The sequence below is a fragment of the Scyliorhinus torazame genome, chromosome 15 (genome assembly GCF_047496885.1).
Source record: "Scyliorhinus torazame isolate Kashiwa2021f chromosome 15, sScyTor2.1, whole genome shotgun sequence".
Lineage (NCBI taxonomy): Eukaryota > Metazoa > Chordata > Chondrichthyes > Carcharhiniformes > Scyliorhinidae > Scyliorhinus > Scyliorhinus torazame.
The window spans coordinates 137,446,237-137,465,826 of record NC_092721.1 but is presented as its reverse complement, the minus strand read 5'-3'; the positions used below and the strand labels follow the sequence as shown (position 1 = coordinate 137,465,826).

Here is a 19,590-nt window from a genome sequence, read left to right as displayed (position 1 = left end):
GAGGACTGAAAGACATGCACGGTTTTCCCTCCACTGCAATATTTTTGTTTACTGAGCGTATTAAGAAATGAAAATTAACATTGTAATCATAATGTCGAGGATTTGAAAAGCAAACACAATTCTTTCTGTCTAATTCCCTCACATCCCACTGAGTGTGTTGCTGCAGGTGAATAGCTCCAGTCAGCAGATTCACAGCAGTGGTGCCCACAGTGTAATTGTGTTGTGCAGTCATCCTTGTATTTAACATTGTGTATTTTCATTCCATAACTAACTTGGCAAATGAATACCATGCCAATAGATCTAGATAAAGTTTTTCAAAGGTGCCAGAAAATTGGAAATTATCTGTTGTTATTCCTTTGCTAAATGTTGCCATTGGGTATAGGAATGGCTGGAAGGAATGAGCTTCAGACAAGTAAATGAATTAGAAGAATTTAGTTATTCTTGTTGCGGTAACCCAATTCATTTGAGTTTAGCAGGACTAGTTACCAGGATCGACTAGTGAGGTTCCACTCTCCTGGGGGTCAGAATTAACAAACGAGAGAAATCCACACTCTGGGTCAGCCAAGTCGAGAAGGCAGGACTTGCCTGAGCTGAGAATCAAGCTCTGGTCGGTCCATTTTCCCAGCTAGATGCTGAATGGAAGTCCAACAAGAAGTGAATATTTGGGATAGCATAACATGTTTTTGGATTTTCTGCTGTTATGGGAAATTATGATAAGGAAAGTGGTGTCTCATGTGAAAGACTTGGTATCCAGTTTGTATAACAAAGGAGATGTAAGTAGATATTGAGCAGTGCGAGACAACTTTGGTACAGGAGAGAATTGCACAAATGAGCCTGGGAATTATCCGTGGTTTTCCCTAACATCACAATCCTGTTCTGAAAATAATTAAAATCGCAACCTATTTGGATAGATTCCATAGGAAATTTATAGTTAACCAAAACCTGGGATTCCAACAATCATCAATGTTTCCAATGCAGTATTTGTATAATATACCGCTAATGACAATTTTGAAAAGGCACTACAGGCAGCTTCCTGGGGGGTTACCATTGTTCAGAAACTTAACTGGACTAGGGATGGCACATGCACAGTGGTTAGCATTGTTGCCTACGGTGCTGAGGACCTGGGTTCGAATCCCGGCCCTGGGTCACTGTCCATGTGGAGTTTGCACAGTCTCCCTGTGTCTTCGTGGGCCTCACCCCCACAAACCAAAGATGTGCAGGGTAGGTGGATTGGCCACGCTAAATGCCTCTTAATTGGAAAAACAATAATTGGGTACTCTAAATTTATTTTTAAAATAGTAACTGAACTGGACTAACCACATTAATACTGTGGCTCCAAAGCCTGTCCACCATCTGCAAAGCTCAAGTCAGGAGTATGATGGAATACTCATCACTTGCCTGGATGGGTGCAGCTCCAACAACACTCAAGAAGCTCAACACCATCCAGGACAAAGCAGCCGCTTGATTGCTCCCCATTCCACAAATATTCAAACCCTCCACCACAGACGAACAGTGGCAGCCGTGTGTACCATCTACAAGATGCATTGCAGTAACTCACCAAAGTTCCTTCGAAAGCACCTTCCAAACACACGACTACTACCATCCACAAGGACAAGAGCAGCAGATACCTGGGAACCTCACCACCTGGAGGGTTCCCCTCCAAGTCACTCACCACCCTGACTTGGAAATATATCGCCGCTTCTTCACTGTCGCTGGGGCAACATCCTGGAACTCCCTCTCTAACAGCACAGTGGATGTACCTACACCTCAAGGACTGCAGCAGTTCAAGAAGGCAGCTCACCACCAGCTTCTGAAGGGCAACCAGGGATGGGCAATAAATGCTGGCCTAACCAGCGACGCCCACATCCTGTAAATTAATTTTAAAAATAGATAAATGTTCAGAAGAAATTAAAGGACACCACCTGTCCTCTATTAGAAAAACTATATTTGAGCTGTGCCATGAATATTCTCCCTCCTTAGAAGACGGCAAACCAGAATTATTGATCAGTTATTACAATATTATAAGTGGGAAGGTTAGCCAAGAGTAGATAGAAATATCAGGGAGGTACCAAAATCAGAATAACATGAAGACGAAGTGAGAATGCTAACATCAAGATGACTTTCACTGCCTTTTAATTACCAGCCAGTCTATAATTCTCCCCTGTTAAATATTAGAACAACTGTTATCTACACAACTCCACATTTTTACACATTTACAGCATCCAATCGAGGAGATTTTAGGAACAAGAAAAGATTACTTAAACCAACAAGCCACCTGCTTTTTGGTAATCTCAAATTCACTTTCTCAGCATACCTCTTATTACCTACTTTAAAAACTTAGGTCGTTATCTCTTGGCCCATTATACCATTTACCTAATGATCTCTCCATACCTAATACCATTTACATGTTTTTGTGTTTGGACAACCAGCTGGCTATCATTTGCATTTGAAGTGAAAACACCACAGTGATATTTGAGCTGCTGCCTCATTAACGTATCAGTGAGCTGTTGGATGCCAAACAGGCTTCAAGATGCAATACACCAGATTGAGGCCAAATCGTAGAGTTTCTCTGGCCAGGAAATGTAACTGCTGAGGTGATTGTGATTAAAGCAGCCCACATCAAGCTAACCCTGGCTGAGCCTCTTCTCCACTCTTGTCTGTGGAAATGATCAGAGCCGGAACACCAAACTCTTCAGAACAGTTCCAACCTAAAGTGGCGTTCATGGTTCTATGACTAGAATTAACATGTTGAAATGGACATGCCACCTGAGGGAGGCAGGCACTTCAGATATCCAGTAGTTTAAAAGTTTAATTTTTTAATTGCACGAGCCACATCATTGGCATTAGTAAGGTTATCAGCCACGTTTTGAGGCCAGATTTACTTTGTTAACTTCAGAGATCCAAGTTAAAGTTGAACCTTTTATGTTAACATGCAGGTTCAGTCCACGTTCTCTATTGCTGCTGGTCTTTTGCTCTTTGAAGTAATGCCCTCTGGTTTCTTTGAGCCTTTTATCAGTGTGAGCAATTTATCTGGATTGACTTGGTCCATTTCCCTCATAATCTGAAAACTCCAATCAGGTCAACGTGAAATCTTTTGGAATGAGAACTGGACATTTGGATAAAACGATACAATAATTTGGACGTCTGTCTTTGGGAGCATTTGCCACAGAAAATGAATGGCAGCAGTAAAAAAATTGGCTAAGAATTTGTGGTTAACTCTTTCAACACGACGGTTTCTTGTTTTATGACCAAGATAAAAATACCACAGGGATTTGTGTTGAATAATACACTGATTGTGACCATAAACGTTTAGTAATTCTTTCTTTATTTTTTATTTGTGAAGTTGGGCAAAATGAAGTGACTGTACCTAAGTTCTAAACCTCAACAACATAGGGAGAATACAGGCTAGCAATAGGAAGTTGATTTTCTGAAGTTAGCATGTAGCAGGGTTGTAGCTGCTAACAATCCCTTAAGAATCCTGAAAGAGAAGCTGTTGTATTCATGAGGATTAAAAAAAGATAATGCATGAATCTTGGAGGAGGTTTTGGATCTTAATGAAAAATTACATCTCAAAGAGAAACAGAAAAATACCCATCCAAAACTGAAGTTAAATCACAACGAGATGATATGCAAGATACAGGAGGAAATGATTGAATGTTGGAAAGGCTAATGTAATAATCAGTGCCAAAATGAAAGGCAATAAGACAACATTCATACTCCAGAAGATCAAACGGATAAGGAGGGAAGGATTTTATACAGTGTAGTGAAGCCTAATAAAACACAGAGAAGGAAAGTTCCTCACAGTTGGATCTGATGTCCCTGAATGATAGAAAAGGATATTGTATCAAGCTATACAACTGCAAGCTGGATATCAGTCAAGTTAGTTAAAGAAGTTGAGAGACCTAAGAAACATCAATACCCTGGATCAGGTGAGATCGGCAATAGAAATGTTGAAAGTCTACTGGTTAAATAAGGAGTTTATTCAATATAACCAGCTGTGCACCACCTATTTGTACAGCTTCTTGCTTTTTGGACTAAATTAGTGATTATGACATAGTTTAAGAAGGTGATGAGTGTAAATGTGACAACTGCTGCCACATCCATTGTAGTTAGTTGACCAGCAAGGTCATGGGAGATTTTAAAAAAACACTGAGCCTCTTGAAGGAACAATTTGCAGAAAAGTTAGAATTTAAAAATGTAACACAGAACAAATTCTTACATTGCATGAAATTGACTGTAGGAAAGGCATTTGACTTTTCATCTGTTTAATGCATTACTATCCTGGTGTCATTTGTTGAAATAACTTGATGGCAGTCACTGCTAAAAACCATCTGCTGGATGCTTTGTTCATGCCAGTAGCAAAGGTTGGATGTTGGAAAATGCAAGTGAAAAATCTTTGCAACTTTTTGACAAGTGACATTAACGAAGGAGGGCAAGGCTCAGCTGAAGAGCATCTGTGTTCTGCAGAAGCAGTGCCTGGTATACACCCTGCATAAGGAAAAGAAAGAGCTATCAAACCTTTGCTGGTAAGGAAAAGATTGAACTAAAATCAAACAGTGGACATAAATGACCAAGGCTACTCCAAGAATCAAGAAAAACCCTTTGACTTCTGGCAAAACCCATGGAGGTATACAATTCTTATTGCAGGGGTCCTTCTAATCTGCAATCCCCTACAAATATACCTTTTATTAACAATGGAGGAATTTTAATGAAACATTACTCTCGGGACAGAGGTTTTTTTTAAACTTGAAAGCTATTGGATACAGGGTCTATTATGTCATTGCAGTTTGTAAATAGTATTTTTTTAAAAAATAAGCATTTTATTGAGGTATTGTTTTTGGCATTGTAACAGCAGCATTACAAACAATGTACATGAAAATATAAACATAGTGCAAATACCACCTCCCTCCCCAACAGGTCCCACCATTAATTAATCCCCTAATCTACGCTAACCTAACCCCCCCCCCTCTGCTGACGATTAATTATCCGCGGAGAAGTCGATGAATGGTTGCCACCTCCGGGTGAACCCTAACAGTGGCCCTCTCAAGGTGAACTTAATTTTCTCCAAACAGAGAAAGCTAGCCATGTCCGATAGCCAGGTCTCCGACTTCGGGGGCCTTGATGCTAGTAATAGCATGCTAGTAATATCCGCCTCCGGGCTACCAGGGAAGCAAAGACCAGAACGTCTGCCTCTTTCTCCTCCTGGATTCCCGTATCCTGCGACACCCCGAAAATCGCCACCTCTGGACTCAGCGCCACCCTTGTTTTTAACACCTTGGACAGGACGTCAGCAATCCCCTGTCAAAATCCCCTAAGCTTTGGACATGCCCAGAACATGTGGACATGGTTCACTGGTCCTCCTGCACATTTTGCGCACCTGTCTTCCACCCCAAAGAATCTGCTCATCCGGGCCACTGTCATGTGGGCCCGGTGAACGACCTTGAATTGAATCAGGCTGAGTCTGGCACAAGTTGCAGTCGCGTTGACTCTACTCAACGCGTCCGCCCAAAGGCCCTCCTCTATCTCTCCCCTCAGCTCCTCCTCCCACTTTCGCTTCAGCTCCTCCGTCTGCGTCTCCTCTGATCCCATAAGTTCCTTGTAAATGTCAGAAACGCTTCCCTCACTATCCATCCTCTGGAAACTACCCTATCCTGAATTCCCCTTAGCGGCAGGAGTGGGAAGGTTGATACCTGTCGACGCAGAAAGTCCCGCACCTGCAGAAAACAAAATTTGTTCCTCCCCACCAATGCAAACTTCTCCTCCAGTGCCCTCATACTTGGAAAGGTTCCCTCTATGAACAAGTCCCCCATCCTCTCCACCACATTCGAAACCCCCCATCCATCCTCCCCGGGGTAAACCGGTGATTATCGCAGATTGGGGACCAGACCGATGCTCCCACATCTCTCCTCCATTGCCGCCCCCCGTACTCTCAAGGCCGCCACCACCACTGGACTGGTGGAGTACCGTGCCGGCGGGAACGGCAGAGGCGCAGTAACCAGCGCCCCCAAACTTGTGCCCTTGCAAGAAGCCGCCTCCAAACGCACCCATGCCGACACCACACCACCCCCCCCCCCCCATCAGCCACTTCCTAATCATGGCTACGTTAGCCATCCAGTAATAATTGCAAAGTTCGGCAGCGCCAGCCACCCTCTCCCCAACTCCGCTCAAGCATTACCCTCCTCACTCACGGGGACTTGCCCCCCCCATACAAAGCCCGCAATAACTTTATTGACCCGCTTAAAAAAGGACCGCGGAATGAAGATGGGGAGACATTGAAATACAAACAGGAATCTTGGGAGGACCATCGTTTTCACCGTTTGGACTCTCCCAGCTAGAGACAACGGGAGCGCATCCCATCTCCGGAAATCACCTTTCATCTGATCCACCAACCGGGCCAAGTTCAATTTATGTAGCCGGTCCCAATCTCACGCCACTTGGATACCTAGGTACCTGAAACTGCCCCCTACCAATCTAAATGGCAGTTCCCCCAGTCGCCTCTCCTGACCCCTCGCCTGGACCGCAAACATCTCGCTCTTCCCCATATTAAGCTTGTACCCCGAAAACCGGCCAAATTCCCCTAAAATTCCCATGATTTCTTCCATCCCCTCAATTGGATCTGAAACATATAGAAGCAGGTCATCCGCATACAATGAGACTCTGTGCTCCCCCCTCCCCGGACCAGTCCCTTGAGGTCCTCAGAGCAATTGCCAGCGGCTCAATAGCCAGCGCAAACAGCAGTGGGGAAAGGGGTATCCCTGCCTCGTCCCCCGGTGCAGTCTAAAATAGTCTGAAATCATCCTGTTCGTCCGTACATTTGCCACAGGAGCCTGGTGCAACAACCTGACCCAGTCAATAAAGCCCCTCCCAAATCCAAACCGCTCCAGAACGTCCCATAAATAATCCCACTCAACCTGGTCAAAAGTTTTTTCCACATCCATCGCGACCACTACCTCCACCTCCCAACTTTCCGGGGGCATCATGATCACGTTTAACAGCCTTCTTTCATTGGCCACCAGCTGCCTGCCCTTAACGAACTCCGTCTGATCCTCCATGATGACGTTCGGTACACAATCCTCAATCCTGGAGGCCAAAATTTTGGTCAACAGTTTGGCGTCTACGTTCAACAGGGAAATCGGCCTGTAAGAACCACATAGCTCCGGGTTCTTGTCCCATTTCAGGATAAGCAAAATCGTGGCCTGTGACATCGTCTGGGGCAGAACCTCTCTTTCCCTTGCCTCATTAAACACCTTCATCAGCACCGGTCCCAATATCCCGGAGAACATTTTGTAGAACTCCGCTGGGTACCCGTCCAGTCCCGGGGCTGAACCCGACCACATGGCCTTCAAGCCCTCCACTATCTCCTCTACCCCAATCGGGGCCCCCAGCCCTTCTACCAGCTCCCCGTCCACCTTCGGGAAAGTCAGCCCCTCCAGGAAGTCCCTCATCCCCTCCGGCCCAGCAGGGGGTTCCGAGCTGTACAGCTTGCTGTAGAAATCCCTGAACGCCTTACTCACCCCTGCCGAATCCCCAACTAAGTTTCCATCCCCATCAATAACTTTCCCTATTTCTCTAGCCGTCTCCCTCTTTCTGAGCTGCTGTGCAAGCATCCTGCTGGCCTTCTCACCATGCTCGTAGATCGCCCCTCTCACCTTTCTGAGCTGTTCCACTGCCCTCCCTGTGATGAACAAGCCAAACTCCGCCTGTAGCCTCCGCCGCTCCCTTAAAAGCCCTATCTCTGGAGTCTCCGCGTACCTCCTGTCGACTTGTAGAATCTCTTTTACCAGTCGGTCAGTCTCTGCCCTGTCTGTCCTGTCCCTGTGAGCCCGGATCGAGATCAGCTCTCCTCTCAGCACTGCCTTCAGCGCTTCCCAGACCATCGCTTCTGAGACCTCCCCCGTATTATTTACCTGCAGGTAATTTTGTACATTTCCTCAACCTCTCGTACACCGCTTCGTCTGCTAATAGCCCTACATCTAACCTCCATTGCGGGCACTGATTGCTATCTTTACTAACCTGCCGGTCAACCCAATGTGGAGCATGGTCCGAGATTGTGATCGCCGAGTGTCCACCAATCCTACCAGCAAGGCCCTACCCAAAACAAAGAAATCGTACCGAGAGTATACCTTATGTATGTGGAAGTAGAAGGAAAACTCCTTCACCCTCGGCTGCCCAAATCTCCATGGACCCACCCCCCCTAGCTGCTCCATGAACCCTTTCAGTTCCTTTGCCATTGCTGGCACCCTGCCCGTTTTCGAGCATGACCGATCCAGGCCGGGATCAATAACTGTATTAAAGTCCCCTCCCATGATCAGTTTGTGCGAGTCCAGGTCCGGTATCTTCCCCAACATCCTCTTTATAAATTCCATGTCATCCCAATTTAGCGCATATACATTAACCAGCACTGCCTTCAACCCCTCCAGCTTACCACTAACCATAATATATTGACCCCCCACATCCAAAACTATTCTACCCACCTCAAATGTTTGTAAATAGTATTAGCAATTGATCATGAGGTTATTTTGAGAATTATATAGCATTATATTCAAATAGGCAGCATGCAGTTACATATTGCTTGGGCATAGAAAGTACTAAAACTATTTTTGTAGACTGCTTTGTCCAAGATTGATCACATTTCTTGTGTTAGCTCTCAATAGATTTGGTTCTTCATCAACTTGGCTTCCTAAAAAGATCACACCCAATGCTGCTGATAAGCAGATGGTCGGTACAAGCTAAGAAATATCTAGCAATTTAATAAATCTAAAGGAAAAGACCTTGATATCAACGTGGCAGAGATAACTGTCTAGAAACAAGATCAGCATGCTTTGTACAGACGTTGAAAAGCTTTGGTATTCCTATCTGATTTATTTTACAGAATATTAAGAACATGAATAACTAAGTTATGGCTTTTGGTTTGGTCTCTTTCAGATTCTGAGAACTATTTTCCATTAACATGTTGTTTTATTTAAGGGCTGCACTCTTGATCCTATCTTTTTATCAAATATTTTTATTCAGGACATTTTCCATTTTGCAAAATACACAACACTCATTCCCCCTCAATAAATATTTAACAACCGACCCACCGTCCCGCCTTGTGCACCCCCTTTTTATTATAACAAAACAAAATTCCCCCTACCCTCCAACCCCCCTCACTGACGATTACCAACACTTGAAGAAGGAGATAAACAACCTCCACCTCAAGTAAAACCCTTCCTCTGACCCCTTGATGGCAAACTTAAATTTCTCCAAATGCAGAAAATCCGACAAGTCTCCCACCTACACCATCGCCCTAGGTGGTTCCTGTGCCTGCCATCCTAACAAAATCCTCCTCTGGGCGATCAGGGAAGCAAGGCCAATACATCACTCCTTCTCCCCTCCTGCATGCCCCCGGCTCGTCGAACACCCAAAATATCACTAACCACAGGCTCAGTGCCACCCCTACTCCTAAAATCTCTGACATTGTTTTGAAAAAGGACTCCCAAAATCTTGCCAATTTCGGACAGGACCAGAACATGCCGGCCCCCTTAAACTTTTTTTAAAAATATATATTTATTAAGATTTTTTAACAACACGATTTTTTCCCCTTACAAACAATAACCCCCCCGCCCCCCCCCCCGTAACAAAATAACACAAAATCGCACTGAGCAAGATATATACATGGCAAAATGGTATATTTACATAGCTTTATACACTGGCTCTCGCCCGCACGTGCCAGTTTCCCCCACCCTCCATGTTATCTCCCGCTCATCCATCCCCTCAAACAATCTCTCGCCCCCAAGCTCGTTCCTTTAGAGGACGCCATCTCCATCCTCTTACATGCCGCCCCCTCTCCCTCCATAACCCACTTGCGGATCATCGCCACATTTGCTGCCCAGTAGTAGCTCCACCGGCCCCCTTAAACACCGCTCGCATCTGACCTCCACCTCTGGAAAAAACCCATTCATACGTGTGTGGGTAATATGTGCTCTGTGCACTACTTTAAGCTGAATCAGGCTCAATCTTGAGCACAAGGAGGTAGAGTTTATCCTGCGTAAGGCTCCACACCCCCCCAATCTTCAAATGCCCCACCAACTCCTCCTCCCACTTCCTCTTTATTTCCTCCAGCGAGGCCCTTTCCCTTTCCTTCCATCAACTGCCCATAAATATCTGAGATCTTTCCCTCCTTTATCTCGTCCTCAGAGATAACCTTGTCCATCAATTAAGGGGGTGGTAACCACTGGTATGTGGCCAACTCATTTTGCACAGAGTTCCTAACCTGCAGATTCCAGAACACATTTCCTTCCGGATTCTGATACGTTTCAACCAGCGCCTCCAACTCCACAAATCTACCCTCCACAAACGACCCCAAAACCTCTGTACTTCCCACTCCAAAACCCTGTACTTCGAATCCAATCCTGCTGGGATAAATCTATGCTTCCCGCAGATCGATGCCCACAACAACATTCACTCTGGATTAAAATGCTGTTTAAACTGGTTCTGATCCCTCAACAAGGCTATAACTACCGACTCGTAGAGTACCTGGCTGGTGAGAATGGACACGGAGCCATCACCAGTGCCCTCAAACTCGACCTTATGCAAGAAACTTCTCTCCATCCGCCACCAAAACGTCTCTCCCTCCACAACCCATTTCCAAACCTTCTCGATAACTTCCACCCAAACGCCAACGCCCTGACCGCCTGTCCCTCTGCAAAAAAGCTCTCCGGATCCGAGGCACCATGCCTGCCCATATAAAGGACAAGGAATTTGGTAAGAAAATTGGGATATTCTGAAAAATAAATAAGAACTTCGGAAGGATTTTCATTTTCACAGTTTGAACCTGCCCTGACAATGATAACGGAAGAACATCCCACCTTTTCAAATCACCCTTCACCCTACCAGGTTGGCCAAATGCAACTTGTGCAACAAAGTCAGTTAGGAGCCACCTGTATTCCCAAATATTTGAAGCTCGACCTAGCCAGCCGGAATGAAAGTTTCTCCAGGTCTCCTTCCAGACCGTGAGAGTTCAGGGGAAACACTTCACTCTTCCTAACATTAAGTCTGTACCCCGAAAAGGAATCTTATCCAACACCTCCATAATTCTGTCACATATAACAGCAAATTATCCATGTATAGGGACACTCGGTGCTCCATACCTCCCCTCTCTTCCACTCCGTCAATATCCTTAGCACAATTGCCAGCGGCTCAACTGCCAACTTAAAACGTAACGGAGAAAATGGACACCCCTGCCTTGTCCCCCTATGCAAACGAAAGTACCCCAAGCTTAATCTGTGATGTCCCGTCAATTACCACGAGACGAGAATGGTGAAACAATCGAGGCTTTATTGAACAAGATGTTGTGCCTCCCGCAGCTGGGACCAGAATGGAATCAGCGCAGGAGAGCTTACACTTTTATATGTCACCTGCTGGGCGGAGCCAGCAGGCAGGGATTTACCATCGTACCTGTAATATACGGCAGTGCCGTAATACATACAATATACCACTAGTGGTGTCTACCACATTCACCCCCTGTTAAAAAAAAGTCCGGCAGGGGTGACGAAAACATTACAAATTAAGTCTGTCGGGGGCTTTGACCCTCCGCCGCGATTGCCTCAGTCCTGGTGGTGATGTGGGCGCCGACGTGGTCACCTGCGACTCTGGGAGCGCGTTGTCCTCTTCTTCGTCATCCCTGAGTGAATCCAGTGGGAGGACGGATCCTGCTGGGTTGGGGACTGCGGTGAGGTTCGCTGGTGGGAGGGTGGGTGGCGCTGGGGAAAATGAGGCACACCGGGGTGGGGGGGAGGGGTCAGGTCGTGGGTGGGGGCCCAGCGGGTGCCAGGTCCCGGAGGCACCGGGGTGTGCCACATAGGCGTACTGCGGGTTTGCATGTAGGAGGTGGATTTTCTCGACCAAGGGGTCCGATTTATGGCTCCGGACATGCTTCCGGAGGAGGACGGGTCCAGGAACTGTCAGCCATGTTGGGAGCGAGACCCTGGAGGTGGACTTCCTGAGGAAGGCAAACAAACGTTCGTGAGGAGTCTCATTAATGTCGGTGCAAGGAGTGACCAGATGGAGTGGAGCGCATCGGGGAGGATCTCCTGCCAGCGGGAGACCGGGAGGTTTTTAGACCGCAGGACCATCAGGACGGCCTTCCAGACCGTCCCGTTCTCCCTCTCCATCTGCTCGTTTCCCCGGGGGTTGTAGCTAGTCGGCCTGCTCAAGGCGATGCCCTTGCTGAGCAGGAACTGACGCAGCTCATCGCTCATGAACGAGGATCCCCGATCACTGTGGATGTAGGTGGGGAAACCGAACAGAGTGAAGATGCTGTGCAGGGATTTGATTACCGTGGCAGAAGTCATGTTGGAGCACGGGATGACGAAAGGGAACCCGGAGTACTCGTCAATTACATTGAGGAAGTACACGTTGCGGTCGGTGGAGGGGAGGGGCCCTTTGAAGTCCATGCTGAGGCGTTCAAAGTGGGGGGAGGCCTTCACCAGATGTGCTCTATCTGGCTGGTAGAAGTGCGGTTTGCACTCTGCGCAGACTTGGCAGTCTCTGGTTACGGTCCTGACCTCCTCAATGGAGTAGGGCAGGTTGCGGGCCTTGACAAAATGGAAGAACCGGGTGACCCCCGGGTGGCAGAGGTCATAGTGGAGAGCCTGTAGTCGATCCACTTGTGCGTTGGCACATGTACCACGGGATAGGGCATCAGGGGGCTGGTTGAGCTTATCGGGCGATACAAGGGGCGAAATTCTCCCCCAACGGCGCGATGTCCGCCGACTGGCGCCAAAAACGGCGCCAATCAGACGGGCATCGCGCCGGCCCAAAGGTGCGGAATGCTCCGCATCTTTGGCGGCCTAGCCCCAACATTGAGGGGCTAGGCCGACGCCGGAGGGATTTCCACCCCGCCAGCTGGCGGAAATGGCGTTTGTTGCCCCGCCAGCTGGCGCGGAAATGCGGCGCATGCGCGGGAGCGTCAGCGGCTGCTGAAAGTTTCCCGCGCATGCGCAGTGGGGATAGTCTCTTCCGCCTCCGCCATGGTGGAGGCCGTAGCGGAGGCGGAAGGGAAAGAGTGCCCCCACGGCACAGGCCCGCCCGCGGATCGGTGGGCCCCGATCGCGGGCCAGGCCACCGTGGGGGCACTCCCCAGGGTCAGATCGCCCCTCGCCCCCCCCAGGACCCCGGAGCCCGCCCATGCCGCCTGGTCCCACCGGTAAATACCAGGTTTGATTTACGCCGGCGGGACAGGCAATTTCTGGGCGGGACTTCAGCCCATCCGGGCCGGAGAATTGAATGGGGGGTCCCGCCAACCGGCGCGGCCCGATTCCCGCCCCTGCCCAATCTCCGGTACCGGAGACTTCGGCGGGGGCGGGGGCGGGATTCACGGCGGCCAACGGGGGGGGGTCGGAGAATGACGCCCAAGATCTCATAATTATAGGTGGAGAGCTCGATCCTCCACCTCAAGATCTTGTCATTTTTTATCTTGCCCCGCTGCGTATTATTAAACATGAAGGCAACCGACCGTTGGTCAGTGAGGAGAGTGAATCTCCTGCATCTCCTGAATCTAGGTATGGGAAGGTGGCCCGCAGCCCGTACTGGTCAACCATTCGGTCCATCTCGCGCTGGAAGACCGAAAGCCCATTGGTGATGCCGAAGGGAACTCTGAGGAAGTGATAGAGGCGGCCATCTGCTTCGAACGCAGTATATTGGCGGTCCTCCGGGTGGATGGGGAGCTGGTCGTAGGCGGACTTCAAGTCAACTGTAGAGAAGACTCGATACTGCGCAATTTGATTGACCAAGTCAGATATGCATGGGAGGGGGTATGCATCGAGCTGCGTGTACCGATTGATGGTCTGGCTGTAGTCAATGACCATCCTGTGCTTCTCCCCAGTCTTCACCACCACTACTTGAACTCTCCAGGGGCTGTTGCTGGCCTCAATGATCCCCTCCCGCAGAAGCTGTTGGACCTCCGACATGATGAAGATCCTATCCTGGGCACTGTACCATCTGCTCCTAGTGGCGGCGGGTTTGCAGTCCGGGGTGAGGTTCACAAACAGTGACCACAAAATCCAGGCCGAGCAACAGGGCAGCGCAGAGTTTGGGGAGGACGTAGAGCCTGAACTCTACGCCCTGGATGGTGAGAGTCGCAATACAGTACCCCCGGATTTCAACGGAATGGGATCTGGAGGCCAGGGAGGTTTTCTGGGTGACGGGGTATACCGGGGGGGAGCATCACCTTACCGTAGTGGGGTGGATGGAACTCTCTGTGCTCACGGAGTCGAAGAGACAGGTCGTCTCGTGCCCGTCGTTCTTCACCGTCGTCGTAGCGGTCGCGAGGTTGCGGGGCAGAGACTGATCCAGGGTGATGGAGGCGAGCTGCGGAAGATGCTGGGAGGTCCCAGACTGGTCAGCGGTGGCGGAGGTAGCAGTAGGCGGCGAATGGCCAGATGGGCAGGGGTCCTGAGGCACGGTCCAAAATGGCGCCGAAGATGGCGGTGCCCACGGGGCGAACATTGCGGGAGGCATCAAAGATGGCGGCACCCACCAGCCACACGTGGCTTGCAGTTGGGAAGATGGCGGCGCTCCTGGGTCGTTAGTCTGGGGTGTAGAAATGCCGGGCCTGGAAACAGCGGTGACCGACCGGGCCTGGCAAACAGAAACAAAGTGTCCGTTCTTCCCACACCCGTTGGAGATCACGCTCCACGCCGGGTAGCGCTGCCTTGGTTGTTTGCTTTGTCCACAAAAATAACACTTGGGCCCCCCAGAGTTGGCTGGCTGCCGCGCGGCGCAGGCTTGCGGTGAGCTGGAATCGGCAGCTGATGGGGCCCACGATGCCCACGAGGGTGCCGCGCGATCGGGTGTGTAGGACTCCAGGTTACGGGAGGCCATTTCTAGTGAATTAGCAAGCTGCCTAGTCTCCGCAAGATCGAGCGTCCCCCTTCCAATAGTCACTGGCGGACGTACGTAGACTTCATGCCCGTGACATAAGCGTCTCTAATTACTAATTTGGTGTGTTGGACTGCCAAAACTGCCTGGCAGTCACAGTTCCTACCGAGGATATACCGTAATACAGACAATATATCACTAGTGGTGTTTACCACAGGGCCCGCAAGAAATCGTCCAGAGTCTCCCCGAGGAGTTGCCGTCTCGTGGCCAGGAGGTGCCTGGCGTACACTTGATTCACCGGTTTAACGTAATGTCCCTTCAGGAGCGTCATCGCTTCTGAGTAGATGGGCGCATCCCGGATGAGGGGGAAAATTTCAGGGCTCACACGTGAGTAGAGGACTTGGAGCTTCTGTGGGTCCGAGGGTTCTTCAGTGGCTGCTCTGAGGTAGCCTTTGCAAACAGGCTAGCCAGTGGTCGAAGGTAGACGTGGCGTTGGCTGCCTGAGGGCTCAGCTGCAGGCGATCAGGCTTGATTAGGAAGTCCATCTTTTAAAATCTTGTGCAATAAATTGATGTACCGTCAATTACCACGAGACGAGAATGGTGAAACAATCGAGGCTTTATTGCACAAGATGTTGTGCCTCCCGCAGCTGGAACCAGCGCAGGAGAGCAGACACTTTTATACGCCGCCTGCTGGGCGGAGCCAGCAGGCAGGGATTTACCGTTGTACCTGTAATATGCGGGTAGTGCCGTAATACATACAATATATCACTAGTGGTGTTTACCACAGGGAACAACTTAATCAGCCTAGGGTCAAGCACACAGTTAAAATACTCCCCATGATCCAAATCCGGATCGTCGCCAACACCTTCTTAATGAACTCATCCCAGTTAAGGAGCGGACACATTCACTAATCACAGGAACTCCCTCCAACCTTCCAATCACCATCATGTCTGTATCTTACCCCCGGATCCCCCAGTATGTGACCCACTGAAAAGGCCACCTTCTTATTAATAAGCACTGCAGCTCCCCTTGTCTTCGTATCGAGTCCTGAATGAAACACTTGTCCCATACACCCCATCCTGAACCTAGTTTGATCTCTAACCCTCAGAGTCTCCTGCAAAAAGACCACATCTGCCTTCAAAATGTTTTAATGGGCGAACACCTGAGATCCTTTAATTGGCTCATTTAATGCACTCACGTTTCATGGGAGCATCCCCCCTCCAGCCCCCACCACCCTGATCAGTCAAAACATATTTGTAATGGACTCCCACAGGTCCCTACCTCGCCCAAATTCCAGGGCCACCCAAAATGGCCACCGCCACCCTCCACCCAATAACGCCACAAAGAAACCTTCACCGTCAGCAACCCACCCCTCTCCCCTCCCCATCCTAGATAAGGACAACCCCGTTGCCTAAAGCTCATTACTCCAACCCACATAGAAAACATGCCCCTCCCCCTCCAAATAACCAGCCACGGCTTTCTCCCCCACTGCACTTTTGTTGACCAGCATCTCTGCTAGCAGGGTGATCCCCACCTGAGGAAAAAATGCAAGTCATATTGACAAAAGGTTCCACACACAGCCCCCCTACCCAAACCCACTTTTAGTTGTGTACCCCAAACCAATCCTTCCTCACCCCCCCCCAAACGCTCCCCATCATTTCCAACAATTGTTTTAAAATATCCAAGATCTGTGCTCCACACACAGAGTGGCAGATGTTACAGAATTATACAGAGATGTAACAGAAAAAAATCAAATAACAACAACACTTAACACACAACTAAAACTCAACCATGCATGTAAACCCAGTCCATACTCTTTAATAAAGTCATTTTGCCTCCTCCGGCGTATCGAAGCAATGTTCTCTGCTCCTTTGCGTAACCCACAGGCGAGTGGGGTACATCATTCCAAACCTTACCGTGTTCCTAAAAAGAGTAGCCTTGGCCTTATTAAACCTAGTCCTCCTTTTTGCCAGTTGCACTCCCAAATCCTGGTAGATTCGGACAGTGTGGCCTTCCCAGCTGCACTCACGTGTTTCCTTTGCCCACCTCAGGATCTTTTCTATGTCCAGAGCCGTACTATTATCACCCGTGCTGGCTCTCCAGCTCTAGGTTTCTTCCTCAGCGACCGATGGGCCCAGTCCACTTCAGGACATTAAAAGACCCCCTCCATCACCAACTGCTCGAACAGCTTTGCCACATATTCTGTGGCACTCGCCCTTTGCATATCCTCAGGCAGCCCCACGATCCTCAAGTTCTATCTCCAAGTGCATCTCCAAGTCATCAATTTTGGCCCTCATCATTTTTCGTCCCTCCAACATCATCAACATCTCTGACTCCAAGGAGGCAATCCGATTCTCATGGTTGGTAACCATCTCCTTCACCTTCTGGATCAACACATTCTGTGCCTCCAACCGGAATTACACCCTTTCCAGGGCTGCCCGAATTGGTTCAGTCACTTCCGCCAAGTCTTCAGTGACCACCTACCTTTGCTTTTTTATTTTGAGCGACAGGAACTCCACCAAGTTGTCCGCCGGCCACTGAGCGGGCAACACTGCCACAGGCCCTTCCGCCATGTTTTCCCTTCCTGCGCCACGCATTCCTCGTTCGGTGACTCTTTGGCATCTCTCGCCGGAGGAGGGATCTTCATTCTCCTGCTGTACCACCTTGCCACCTGCACAATCCCTGCAAAACGGGCAAAAAAGGAGCCATGCAACCAGTCCTCAGGCAGGAGCCACCTTATGCGCGACCACTCACTCCCTGGAAGCCACCCAAAGTCCTTGATCCAAAGTCCTTGATCCTATCTTAACCATTTGAAATCATTTCACTATGTGAAAAAGATAAATCCTGTGCACTCTCAAGTGGAGAGGGTGGAAAAAAATTGCAGTTTTGTGAATTACCACAAGTGTGCGGCACGGATGCTTCAAACAATTTCACAGACTGACATTCATCAAAAACATAATTGAAATCTCTAATCAAAAGCATTAACGGGATGACATGGAGCACAAAATTAAACATTGAAAGTTGCTTTTGATTTTTCTCAACAGGGCATGAATATCCTTTCAGCATCAAAATGAGTCACATTCAAAATGCAGCTGCACAGACACAAGGATCCAAAGACTCAATCCACCCTCTGGATTTCCAGGGGCCCTTCATCATAGAGCAGTTGCCTGTGGAGATGCAGTGTCAGTTCATACTGAAGCCAAGTCACCTGGCATCATGCCAGCAGTTGGCTGGTAAGTATTTCTCCGAGATGGTGCAAATAAATGCAGTTAATTGTTGATTATTTACATTGTTTTGTAAAACTGTGTTTCAAATTGGGGGCAGATGAGGTGGGTGCTAAAAGGGGATGTGTTGATCTTTATACGGACATTGTTTTTCTTTAAACAGAAATAGAGAAAATACTCAGAGAATTTTCTTTTTCTATGGGACGAGGAAAAAACTATTGGAATTTTTCACCCTGGGAGTACAGGAAAAACATTTATAGTCCTGAAACTGTGAAAGTAAGAACTTTCCTTGTAAATTCCTGCCAATTTTTGGTTTGTGGAAAATTCAGCTGAAAAGCTTGTAACTTTCTGCCAAGCAGGAAATTACCTTCACAGAAAGTCAGTTTAATGCATCCAAAAAAATAAAATTATACCTTCTGAAATTCCCTTGGATTTCTAAGTCATAGCCGGAACACAGGATAAATAAGAGAAAAGAAAATACGTTTCCTTGTGGCCCATTGTGACGATTAAAATGTGTGGCGAAGCCAGTGTCTCGATTGACTTCTCCAGTAAAAAAATGTTTATTCGTAAAAGGCAGACACTGTGGTACTGTGGTGTCGACCACAGTATGTCCGGAGACCAGAAGCAGTCCTAAGGCACAGGAGAAGATGGGGGCAGGGAGGGCGCATGGGAAGACAGCACTTGAATTCAATGAGCCAATTAGCTTCAAAATGTGATTGCAGAAGTGGAGTCAAGTGAATGTTCAGAGCATTTCATTATCACTGTGGTGCTATCCATCTAGAGTTGAGAGATGTTTGTTGTTAAACGTGCCATATGTTTGAGATATCTGCTCAAATCAATATTTAGGCTGTCTGTAAATGGTAGCTGAAAATAACCAGTTATTAAATCATTTTATTAAGTTATTTACTTCAATCAAGTTAACATAATAGAAGATGCTTTGACTTGCCATCATATCATTTTTATATATGTTGATTCAATGTACAATAAGCCATGGATTGACTATATTTGGTAGGGAGGTTTCTTAGTTTGATATTTACAAGTGAAAATAAACTTTACTCTCTTCCCAAACCCAGTTATTACTCCTGGATTATCCTAAAATACAATGGCACTCCAGGTTTCTTTCCTCCCCCATCATCAATCCCTCTAAGCTCCTCTCCCCAACCCCTCTACACCAAATTCTTCCGTTTAGCTGTTTCTGCCACGCCTACCTACTCACTAGCTCCATACATCTACCCACCATTTCTAGACCAGGGTCTGAATCTTTTTGCAATTTTTCACTCATTTGCCCATCAAATTTTCTCAGTTATTTCATCCATAAAATAATGAAACCCACCTCCTGTTCCTTCAAATCCCGATCCACTTGACTCCTGGATACTCAAGACCCTTTCCGAATTCCACCCTTGCTGACTTTATTGATGGCCCCTTTTGAAATGAAATGAAATGAAAATCGCTTATTGTCACAAGTAGGCTTCAAATGAAGTTACTGTGAAAAGCCCCTAGTCGCC

General features: G+C 48.1%; 1 protein-coding gene across 2 annotated transcripts in view; it reads left to right on the top strand.

Moving 5' to 3' along the window:
- The window catches only part of arhgap20 (Rho GTPase activating protein 20), a 202,951-nt gene that overhangs the window by 144,263 nt on the left and 39,098 nt on the right, over positions 1 to 19,590 (top strand). For both annotated transcript variants that reach the window (XM_072476806.1, XM_072476805.1), the window contains one exon: positions 17,906 to 18,094. In XM_072476806.1, the coding sequence (XP_072332907.1) occupies positions 17,906 to 18,094 (189 nt within the window). The remainder of the gene's footprint in view (positions 1 to 17,905; positions 18,095 to 19,590) is intronic.